The sequence below is a fragment of the Bombus vancouverensis genome, chromosome 10 (assembly GCF_051014615.1).
Source record: "Bombus vancouverensis nearcticus chromosome 10, iyBomVanc1_principal, whole genome shotgun sequence".
Classification (NCBI taxonomy): domain Eukaryota; kingdom Metazoa; phylum Arthropoda; class Insecta; order Hymenoptera; family Apidae; genus Bombus; species Bombus vancouverensis.
The window spans coordinates 7,583,079-7,593,918 of record NC_134920.1 but is presented as its reverse complement, the minus strand read 5'-3'; the positions used below and the strand labels follow the sequence as shown (position 1 = coordinate 7,593,918).

Genomic DNA, 10,840 nt, shown 5'->3' with positions numbered 1-10,840 from the left:
TATTGTTATGCAAAGAAATTGAAGCATATATATTATATATATTATATATATATATATATAATATATATATACTATATATATATAATTGTTTGTACGTTTCCCTTTGCGTCTCTGACCAACTGTTTGACTTGAAATTAACACATGCATGTAGATGCGTAGGATAAAAATCTTAATACATACTTATATGTCAAAAAGGTTAAGGTTGTAATTAAGGAATTAATTTACCTATAAAAGTTTTAATATCCTTGTGGTAACACGAACAAAACTTTCTTGATTACATACTTTTCTCTATGCATATTATGTGATTTAATGTGTCACACATAAGCTGGGTTTATTGAAAAGTTATAATTAATAATTCATTTTATAGGAGAAAATCTGATATTTTTTTTTATAAATCATTTTCTCTGATTGTAATTTTTCTATAAACCATGCTACAGTGTACAAAGAAAATAAAATCGTTCGAAATTAAGAAAAATAATTTTTTTGTAACAAGTAAGTTAGTTTGATAACACTACACTAATTTAACAAAAAAAAAAAACAATAAACTTATATTTGCGTACGCGCGTCATATTGTGTATTTTTTATTTTTTTCATTCTATACAATGTTATTTGTTTTGAAATATATTCTTTATGAAAAAATATAAAAATATCGTTATAGATAAAAAATGTTTTTTATTTATATTGGCATTACATCTCATAAAAGTATAAAAAGGGATATTATGCAGTATTTAGAAATACATATTAATTATTTATAAATTATAAATATATGTATGTAGCTTGTTTGAGTTATAAATAATTTAAAATATTAGAAATATTAAAAAATTATACGTTACTTGATAATAAGTTCTTAAAATTTAATTTTATATATTTTCTTCATTTTGAACATGCTATATAATTTTAAATTTCATCAATTTTACCGCCAACAGTACTGTATTATGTAAAACTAAGATCCGTGGTTATTTGAAGTAGAGGGCATCAATATCGCAATCAAGTGTTTGGAAATTGCTAAAGTGAAAAGAAACGTAAATGCAGTTTGTCTCCTGTAACTTGCAGCATCTTTGTAGAAGAGCTATACGTGACCTATGTGAGCCTAACTCAGTTTATAAACAGATATTTCGGAGATTTACTGTCACCGTTAGGTTGGCCGATTTCAGTAAGTGGGGTACAACAAAAAAGAATCGTAAACTGAAAATACAGATTACACAAGATATGGCAGACCCAAAGATAGAAGAAATATTGTCTCCTCTTCGGGATGGTGTTAAGGAACAGGTAAGTTCCATATGGCTGATATATTGTTATTAACAAAAAACTTAGTTACACATGTAATAGATTTTAATATATTTATATAATGGATATGTAATCTTCATCGTTGTAGAACTTGTAATTGAAAAAAATATATTGTTGATTATGGCATTTTATTTAATGTTAATATCTTTACGTGTTATATGTTAGTATTATAATATCATTATTTTTTATGCTTAAAGGGTGACTATGTGCGAAAACTCAAGTCTAATGGTGCTCCAGAATTGGACATCAAAGTAGCAGTTGCTGAGCTTAAACATAGAAAAAAGTTATTGGAAGAGAAAGAACTATCCTTTTCACAAACAATATTATTTGATAGGGCAAGGATGGAAGATCTTTTAAAACGTAGATTTTTCTTTGACCAATCATTTGCTATTTATGGGGGAATTAGTGGACAATTTGATTTTGGCCCAATGGGTTGTGCATTTAAAACAAATCTACTAAATACATGGAGAAGCTTCTTCATATTAGAAGAACAAATGTTAGAAGTAGATTGTTCTATTTTAACACCAGAACCTGTACTCCAAGCATCTGGACATGTGGAAAGGTTTGCCGACTTAATGGTGAAAGATGTGAAAACTGGAGAATGTTTCAGATTGGATCATTTGATTAAATCACATTTAAAAAAAGTAATTAGTGATAAAAAAACTAATGAAAATGTAAGCAGAGAATGTGAAGATATTATTACTAAATTAGATGGAATGACTAAGGAAAAAATGGCGGAAGTTATGTCCAAATTCAATATAAAGTCCCCTATTACTGGGAATGATCTAACAGAACCAATGGAATTTAATTTGATGTTTGGAACTCAAATTGGTCCTTCTGGGCTTGTGAAAGGGTTTTTAAGACCAGAAACTGCACAAGGTATTTTTGTAAATTTTAAACGACTGCTTAGTTTTAATCAAGACAGGCTGCCATTTGCTGCAGCCCAAATTGGAAATGCATTCCGTAATGAAATTTCTCCTAGATCTGGTTTATTAAGAGTAAGAGAATTTACTATGGCAGAAATAGAATACTTTTATCATCCTGATGAAAGAGATCATCCTAAATTTGATGATATTAAAGATTTAAGTGTACTGTTATATACTGATCTGAATCAAATGGATGGAAAGGGTGCAGAGTATATGACTTTACATCAGGCTGTGTCACATGAAATTATAAAGAATGAAACCTTAGCATATTTTATGGGTAGAATTTATTTATTTTTAATTAAAGTTGGAATTGATCCAAAAAGATTGCGTTTCCGTCAACACATGCAAAATGAAATGGCTCATTATGCATGTGATTGTTGGGATGCAGAATGTTTAACTTCTTATGGTTGGATAGAATGTGTTGGTTGTGCAGATCGTTCTTGTTATGATCTCGAGCAACATGCACGAGCTACTGGAGTAAAATTAGTAGCAGAAAGAAAATTGCCAGTACCAGCAACTGTTGAAAAGCTTGAAATAGTACCAAATAAAGTTATTATTGGAAAAACGTTCAAAAAAGATAGTAAATTCGTGTTAGAGACTTTGGAAAATTCAGGCACAAGTAATGTTCGTGCTATGGAAAGTGAGCTTAACTTACATGGACAAATTGAAATATCACTTCCAGATGATAGCACAGTATTCATTACAAAAGATATGATCGAAATAAAAAGATATAAAAAGACTATACATGTAGAAGAAGTGATTCCATATGTAATTGAACCATCTTTTGGTATTGGTCGTATTATGTATGCAATTTTTGAACACAACTTCAAAGTTAGAGAAGGAGATGAGAAACGAACTTATTTCAGTTTGCCACCAATCGTAGCTCCTTTAAAGTGTTCAGTGTTACCACTCAGTGGCAACAATGAATTTGTACCATTTGTGAAACAACTATGTATGTATTCTAACTTTTCAAAATATGATATATTTTAGAAAAAATACTTACTTAAGCGTTATTTTCCACATACAGCTCAGAATCTCACTAAAGTAGACGTTTCGCATAAAGTCGATGATTCTTCTGGTAGTATCGGACGTAGATACGCACGGACAGATGAAATTGCAATACCATTTGGCATCACCATAGATTTTGATACTTTGAAAGTACCTCATACTGCTACACTCCGTGAAAGAGACAGCATGGGACAAGTTAGAATAAATGTGAGTAGGCATTTCATAGTTTTTAAAATACAAATAGAAATACATATACAATACAAATACAAATAGAAATACAAAGTCTACAAAAATTAAGTTATTGTTCGAATTACAGTTGGACGAGATTCCAGATATAGTAAGAGATCTATCTAATGGTAAACTTACATGGTCCGAGGTTGAAGAAAAATATCCCAAATTCGAACAACAAGAAACAACGGAAACAAAATAATATATATTAAAGGACTAGCTTATTTGCTATAATAATAATTACTATAATAGTAATTTCTATTTTGCATTTATAATGTGCATATTATAGACGTTAACGTGTATGTTATTTTGCACAAATAATTATATAAATGTCATTAATGAAACAGAAATTTCGATTTTTGTGACTCTGATTAAGAATATATGAATTTTGATCAACAACAATAAAACTCGATATTAAATTCAACACCCATTCTATCAAAATCGCATTTGAAACAAGCCATCATACACCTTATGCTCTTTATCCATTTCTCTTTATCTAAACCATTAACATCTTGAAGTTGCATATTAACACGATAAACATCTGAAAAACAAAGACTGATAGACACCGATATATATTAATTTATATTATGTATATAAAATAATTACTGCAATGACCAGATCGTATTTGACAGCACATAGCACAAAGTGTTTTCAATGTTCGAATTTCGCCGATATATTCAAAAACACGAAGTGATGGTAAGTAAATAAAGAGTCGTCTTAGTTGATCATCCAAATTCTGTCGATTGTGCCATAATTGCAGGGATAAATATACTACATAATAGTAATAACGGTTATCTAACGTATAATAATTATTAAATTATAGAAACATGAAAAGTAATTCAAATACATATAGTATAATTGATATCGATAATCGAAATATCACTTATCGATAAAGAGAGTTAGTACCACGAACTATTCGTAGACGGCGTACAATGATTCGCGCTCCAAATTTTAGTTGCGGTTTACGAATTGAAATAGCGATGATAAAAGTGATTTAAAACGATAAAAAAATAAAAAATGTTTAATTATTTTAAGTATAAATAATTTCATTATTTCGATTACCTAGAGTATCCGAATACCATGTGCAAAGTGTTTTAATCGTGCAATCGAGATACCATGGCTGTCGAAATTTCAAATCGATACTCGTTGATAGTGCAAAAGTATGGATTCGAGTATGTTTTGTAAAAAATTTCTTATGGACATCATATCGTGGTATTCCTACTAAAAATACAAAAAAATATATGTATTTATGTACGTCTAATTTTTGATATGTTATTAATCATTATGAAATTCTGTCATACTAATAGCATATTGTACTTTCAGTACTGGTGCCCAAAAATGTGCTGCTCTCCAAGCGCTGTCCGGTATTACGACTTTTTCAATATCATATTCATCTTCTGCTTTTTGTATAATTTCTTCTTCTGAACACAATAATTGTAACCAGTGCCAATTTGTTCCAAGTTTCCTACGATTGAATCTTAAGGTAAGTGCATGTTTTTTTAATGACACCATTAGTTACACGTAATATTATATTTACATGTTTTAACAAACGATTCGTAACTATTACAATAGATGACGTAGGCAAGATGAATAAATTATTTTTAACTGTTAGAGTGCTATCGCGACGATTAAAATAATAGAAGGGATTAAGTAGTGAATCTAATTACTTGGCCAAACTGACGAGTAGATCTCCCGTGGGTGTCGCTATGTACGCGTAGTTTACAGATAAAGTGGTGAGAAACTCCAAGCAGCCGATGGCGCGAAACCAGTCGCATATCTTGATTTCTTTGTCCGTATAAAATCTTGATTGTTCGTGATGACCAGGATCCACCGTGAGGCCTACCATTTTCTCGAACGCGTTCCAACAATATACGTGTCTCATTGTTTTACGGGAGTTGTATAATGCCAATAGTAGCCGTACACCTTCGTCTGGCGTTAACGACAAACCTTCCAGACAAATAGATTCTAGTCTAATCTGTTTACTACAATGTATGATATACATATAGACTAAGTTTTAGTTTTGTCGTATTTTACAATTTTGTGTACATGTTGTTTTGCAATAACACGACGCAATTGAAAAACGCAATTAAATTTAAAATTTATATGATTACCGTTATATATAGTATATCGACTTACTAGAGGAGTCGTTCTAGACGAGTTATCAAATTCTTCCGGCCAATTCGATCAAACGTTTGTAGTCGAATCAATTCTGCCCAAACGCTCATACCCCTCTTGCTTTTTTGGCTATACAGAAGTCTATAGCATCGAAAACATATTTTTGAATCAGGGATATTCGATAATTCTATATACTGTATTCTTTGTTTTATCATTATACTTTGCTTGAAGCGCGAGATAATTGAGTTTTTAGTAACATCGAATTGCAATAATAATTTACTATTATCGATGGTTTACTTTATAATTCATGAAGCTTAGATTTATTGTATATGAATAGTAGAAAAAGAAGTAATTTACTCTTCAAATCCAACCGCATCGATTATACAAGCGTCTAAATTCGCCGATCAAAGATTACATAAACGATATAATCGGTTTGATCAAATCACTATAAGATTCTTACTTGGCCAATGTAACGAGCAGAGCGTGATTCACTTGTTTCTGGTAGGGATGTGAGTTTTTCATCGCGGTTGAGTACAAATGCCAGTAGAAACGGCCCTGGGCATAATAACTTTTTAATTACCAGCCACCGCACGTTCTCACCGACCGACATTCGTAATTGAGTTCTAGCCGTTCGGGTTAATTGAGTTCTCGGCTTTTGAATTCGCCGGGTTTCCTCCGGTGATATACGTACCTCCCTCGAGGGCAGAGGCAAATTCAACGCCGCCCTTGGAAACGCGGCCCTCTCGCAGTGCACCATCATTTCCCAATGTCTGCGAGACTCGTTCGTGTATCGCGTTCTGTGAACCATATTGTCTAATTTTTTTCATTTTCTCGTTCTTTGCGTTTCTTTATCGCGATGGGAATATTACCTGGAAAGTTGTTCAAGCAGTTCTTTGACCAGAGGATCTGATTCTTCTGGCATGTTGTAACACGCTGAGAGCGGCCTCCAGATCGATGCGGATGACTCTTTCGTATCGTAGCTTTTTTACGATGAAAAATTAAAAATATTGAATCTGTAGCAAGCGTTAACTTTTGAATATTAGTCAAGCACGTTACATCGAATTGTCCTCCTGTTCATTGGAAAGTGAATTGGATTCGGTCGATGCATTGTGACAAGTCGACGATAAGTTGTTTTGACAAACAGAGATATTATCCCTGTTGAAATAAGAATTCGTGACACACTCTATCCATTACGATGCATTACGTATTTTGTTATATTATTAGGATAATATTACCTCATACACGACTTCTCTGTGCTTTGAGAATCTATATTTGATTTGTCTGGTAGATCGCAACAGATCGAATGGTTTGCACAAATATGATTCGTTATATGGGTCTCCGATTTTTCTAATTCGCTGCAACGCAATACGTATCTTCGACATATTGCTGTAGTCAAAGACATTTTTCTGAAAAGAAAAGAAAAGCTAAGAAATTTCGTATAAAAAAGGTTAAATTATTACATTTCCATGTCCAAATGACGCATAACGATTTGCAAATGTTTTATTTTAAGTATGAAATAAGTGAACGTCTATTTTACATATTACGCAAATAGAACAATTTTCCTTTTCAATGTCATTATCATCAGCGCCCTTTCCATCTGATAATAGCATTTGCTTCAATGATTAATCAAAGGGAAATTTTAAGAAATTTTAATAAGCCATGGAAAAAAATACATTAACGTTGCTGTGTTGTTAATCGAATCTCGCATAGATAGATAGAGCGATACAATGAAGAAACGTACACATTCATTGATTTTTGGCAGAGGTATAGAAACATGGAGGCGATGATAGCAGTTTTTTGTTCGTCATCGAAATGATATCCATTCGATCGAGTATCGGGCAAAGCGCAGGTATTATTAGGAAAGCTTAGAGCGAAAGACGGAAATAAATTTCTTGCCTCTTTCAGCACAAAGAATTTCTATTTGGGTGACCGTTGCTGGCGCATGCATTGTTTTAAGGTATTTTACGATACAGAGAAGGACTATGGAATAGAGAAAGAGAGACAAGAAAGAAAAAGCGAGACATTTACAAGGACTGAACTCGAACCACGAGTTCGTGGGTGCGGTTCCAATTATCCACAGTGGCTCTCAGAAAGGAAAAAGGACCAGTGGAGCCCCTAGGCCGCAAAAAGGGTGGGGTCCTCTTACCGTTCCGTTTTCTTCCTCTTTCTTCATTCAACCCTCCCGGAGAACGTGTCGAATCGATTCTCCTCGACTCGTTTGCAAGCCGTCCAGCGAGTGACATACCGGATACGTGGTTGCCGTGCATTATCATTTTTTATTCTCACGGAGAATATTTCGTGTACTTTTGACCAATCTCGTTTCGAAGAACTTATCCATTTTATTAAGATGAAACAAAAGGTACATGATGACGAAAACGGCAGGGGAATAAGATCTACGTCGTTCATAGCTCTTTCGACGCTTGAATCTGTGTTAAAACAACATCGTTCTATTTTTCTCCTCTTAACACATATTCACGTTCATCGTCATGTCGATGATGGTTCTGCTGGCTGTTGTTCGGAAGGGTCCATTGGGAATTGTCTCGTTTCTTCTCTTTTTATCTGCTAGGCAGCTATTTCTTGCTCGAGGCTCATTCAACTGCGATCCATTGAGTTGCAACAACTTGCATTCTATTTCTCGTTGGTACGAAACTATTTTCCGGTTACAACGATCCCGAAAATAGTTCGACCAAGAAGAAAATCGTCTGTTTGCATCGTTGTAGGTCTGCGTTGTCGTTATTACTGTTAAACGTGTTCGGTTAAAATCGAACGTGAGATTCCTGTTTTCGTTGACTTAGAGGGTGCAGCTACCTGCGTAGGTGCACGAAGCATTCTCCGATGGTAGGCTATCCGTTTGAAAAAATTACATCGGTCCCTTGACCGATTTTTGTCCTTCGCGGAATAGCTGGAACACGTAACCCTGGAAACTGTGAATTATATGCGAAACAGAAATTCGAAATCGCGTGCTACACCATTTAAATATTATCTAGTAAATTGGAGTTGACCAGTTTGAATGTAATCATCTTAATATCAATTTATTAGTATTTATCTACGTCTTTATCGATAAAGATATAAAAATTAATTACCTCTGCGATGAAACGAGGAACACTGTAAAATACGGGACAGGTATACAGGGGTACATGTAAATGGTATTTTCGTCCATATCTATGAACAACGTTATCAGCGAACGAACGTTTCATGTGTTGCAAGCTGATAAGTTTAATCGGAGCAAAACGACGTGCGGCTCCAAACTTACGAATGAATAGTATCTATGCATCGGTAGTTAGCGTAACATCATGGCGCGATTGCGAGTAACGCGCTACGAACTCGATGTTTAATCCTTTCCAGGGAAGGGAACGGTGTGAAAAAAAAATCAATCGCGTTATCTGTTGCGCACGGCGGTTTGCAATTAAAAGTCTCTTCCTAGATGCAGCTTCATGAAAAGACGCATTAACTGTTCCCTTGGTTTACCGGGGCACCCTGTACGATAGTAAAGCGTACGATAACAACCAAGTAAATTGTATCGCGAACGTTTTACGCTTTCATTTGCATAAATATTCGTCGGTGTTCGCGATCTTATATGACTTTGAGAACTACGATGCCCGTTACCGACGTACGCAGTGTCCGCTCCAACAGAATTTATTCGGTGCAACGCACTTTTGTTTTTTCCCTGCAAGAATCCCATATTGCGTCATCACGTTTGCGCCCCGAGACTTTGTGTAGGATTTTACGACTGGGCGAGGTGTTCTAAAGTTGCTCTATCCGGTTTTATCCCATGTAAAAAACTATTAAACATCCCAGCTCATTAAGTGCATTCGCTTGTAGAAGGTTATCAAATAAATTGCCGATAAGATGATGCAGGTAATTAATGACGGTATGCCCATTATAAATTGTAACGCTGATATAATTCTTAACGTTTCCGTGAATGTAACCGCCCGTCGTCTCCTCGTGATTCCAGGCATATTTCCGAACACATGTACCTACGCGTCAAATCGCGTTACTTTCTATTCGCATTCGTCTCTGTTTCGCATTCGAATCTCCGAAGCGTTTCGGAGCGCACCGCTGCGTAAATGGCAAGTGCCTTTAGAGATTTCCGAATTAATCGAGATCAACGTTTACAAGATTCCTCGAACACTAACAGAAGTCTAAGTTACCGCATGGCCAAGTTCCGTGTCCTTAACGAACGCTACACATTCTTGAAATTTTATCGTATGGTTGAAGATCTTGTCGACCATCTCGCGACAGCTTCTCCATCGTTTTCGTTTGTTTTTTCTTACCGTGAAACCGCGTGTTCCGTTCCAAGCAGGACTCGGGAAGGGTGCGGATTTATAGGCTTTAATTAAACGCTATTCATTAGGCTTGGTAGCCGAAAATGGCTCGAACGTCCCCGAAAAGCACCGATTAGGTAGCCAGAATCGCATTAGACCACACAAGTAGATGCAACGTTTCGTCAGCTGGTCGACGTGGTAATTTTATATGAATTTCTGCGGATGCGATTTTATCAAAAATCATTCCGTCTTTTTAATACATCGTGTTGCGAACCTGTTCGATGTTGACCAAGAAAAATCCTCTTAACCATCGTTATCTAATTTTAGGCCGGTGATTTTTTACTAAGACGCATTATCGTTTCGCTATTCCAGCTGGCTAAAAGGGGTTGCCTTTATAACTTCTCAAAAACCGAGCTCGATGAAGCGGTCTGATTAGGCGACTTGATTTATCTTCTTCGTCGAGCAGATATAGCTAGTGGCCTTCGCTTTCGGTCTCTTTCTCGGGCATGCAATCTCGTTAAAATTTATTCATGATTCGGTACCGCGAACGCATCCTTAGTAAGACCCCACCGGGGACTGGTCGGACTGGTCGCGGTCCAAATATTCGTTGAGACGGCCTATTTTCCGCGTAATGTGATAGGGGCTTAATACCACTCTCGAACCGGTCGCGAGCTTTGATTTATCGATCGGCGGTATCGACTTTGTTATGCCCCGGCTAATCCCCCGAGTTCACGTTCCTCCGTGCGTCTGCGGCGGAGGGTTGTGCAGGCCTCTCTTATTGTCTCGCCGACACGACAGCGTCACTATGAATCTTAAACACGTTAATGATAAAATTAGGGTTATCAATAAGCAGCTGTACGAGAGAGAACAATCTCCTTAATGATATACCGCGTGGACGCGAGAACGTCTGTACTTGGCCTTGGGTTTATTAAATAAGTAATTTTCGGTTGCGCGGTAGTCGGTCACGAACGTTTCGAAAAAGAATGACGAAACGACGCGCGAGGAACATCT

At 35.5% G+C, this 10,840-nt stretch overlaps 2 protein-coding genes and 1 long non-coding RNA gene across 3 annotated transcripts; 1 reads left to right on the top strand and 2 right to left on the bottom strand.

Moving 5' to 3' along the window:
• Nucleotides 1-974: 974 nt before the first annotated feature.
• GlyRS (glycine--tRNA ligase) lies at nt 975-3,856 on the top strand. The gene is made up of 4 exons (XM_033334775.2): nt 975-1,269; nt 1,485-3,165; nt 3,241-3,428; nt 3,538-3,856. Exons 1-4 carry the CDS (start codon nt 1,027-1,029, stop codon nt 3,649-3,651), a joined length of 2,226 nt encoding a protein of 741 aa, XP_033190666.1. The 5' UTR covers nt 975-1,026; the 3' UTR covers nt 3,652-3,856.
• Nucleotides 3,842-6,113, bottom strand: LOC117157126 (uncharacterized). The gene is made up of 7 exons (XM_033334889.2): nt 6,025-6,113; nt 5,586-5,705; nt 5,117-5,431; nt 4,751-4,914; nt 4,512-4,670; nt 4,056-4,220; nt 3,842-3,990 (listed from the first exon to the last, which is right to left on the bottom strand). Exons 1-7 carry the CDS (start codon nt 6,084-6,086, stop codon nt 3,842-3,844), a joined length of 1,134 nt encoding a protein of 377 aa, XP_033190780.2. The 5' UTR covers nt 6,087-6,113.
• A 519-nt stretch (nt 6,114-6,632) lies between these two features.
• Nucleotides 6,633-7,790, bottom strand: LOC143303238 (uncharacterized). The gene is made up of 3 exons (XR_013059349.1): nt 7,711-7,790; nt 6,800-6,970; nt 6,633-6,719 (listed from the first exon to the last, which is right to left on the bottom strand). It is a non-coding gene; the product is annotated as an uncharacterized LOC143303238 (long non-coding RNA).
• Between the last annotated feature and the right edge of the window lie 3,050 nt (nt 7,791-10,840).

What these genes read in the sequence shown, in the direction of transcription:
- GlyRS (XM_033334775.2), top strand. Translation starts at nt 1,027, where the DNA reads ATGCAGTTTGTCTCCTGTAACTTGCAGCATCTTTGTAGAAGAGCTATA. An exon ending in GGGATGGTGTTAAGGAACAG is followed by an intron (nt 1,270 to 1,484) that starts GTAAGTTCCATA and finishes TTATGCTTAAAG; the next exon opens with GGTGACTATGTGCGAAAACT. An exon ending in ACCATTTGTGAAACAACTAT is followed by an intron (nt 3,166 to 3,240) that starts GTATGTATTCTA and finishes TTCCACATACAG; the next exon opens with CTCAGAATCTCACTAAAGTA.
- LOC117157126 (XM_033334889.2), bottom strand. Translation starts at nt 6,086, where the DNA reads ATGAAAAACTCACATCCCTACCAGAAACAAGTGAATCACGCTCTGCTC. An exon ending in CTGCTCGTTACATTGGCCAA is followed by an intron (nt 5,706 to 6,024) that starts GTAAGAATCTTA and finishes TCGATGCTATAG; the next exon opens with ACTTCTGTATAGCCAAAAAA. An exon ending in AATACGATCTGGTCATTGCA is followed by an intron (nt 3,991 to 4,055) that starts GTAATTATTTTA and finishes TTTGTTTTTCAG; the next exon opens with ATGTTTATCGTGTTAATATG.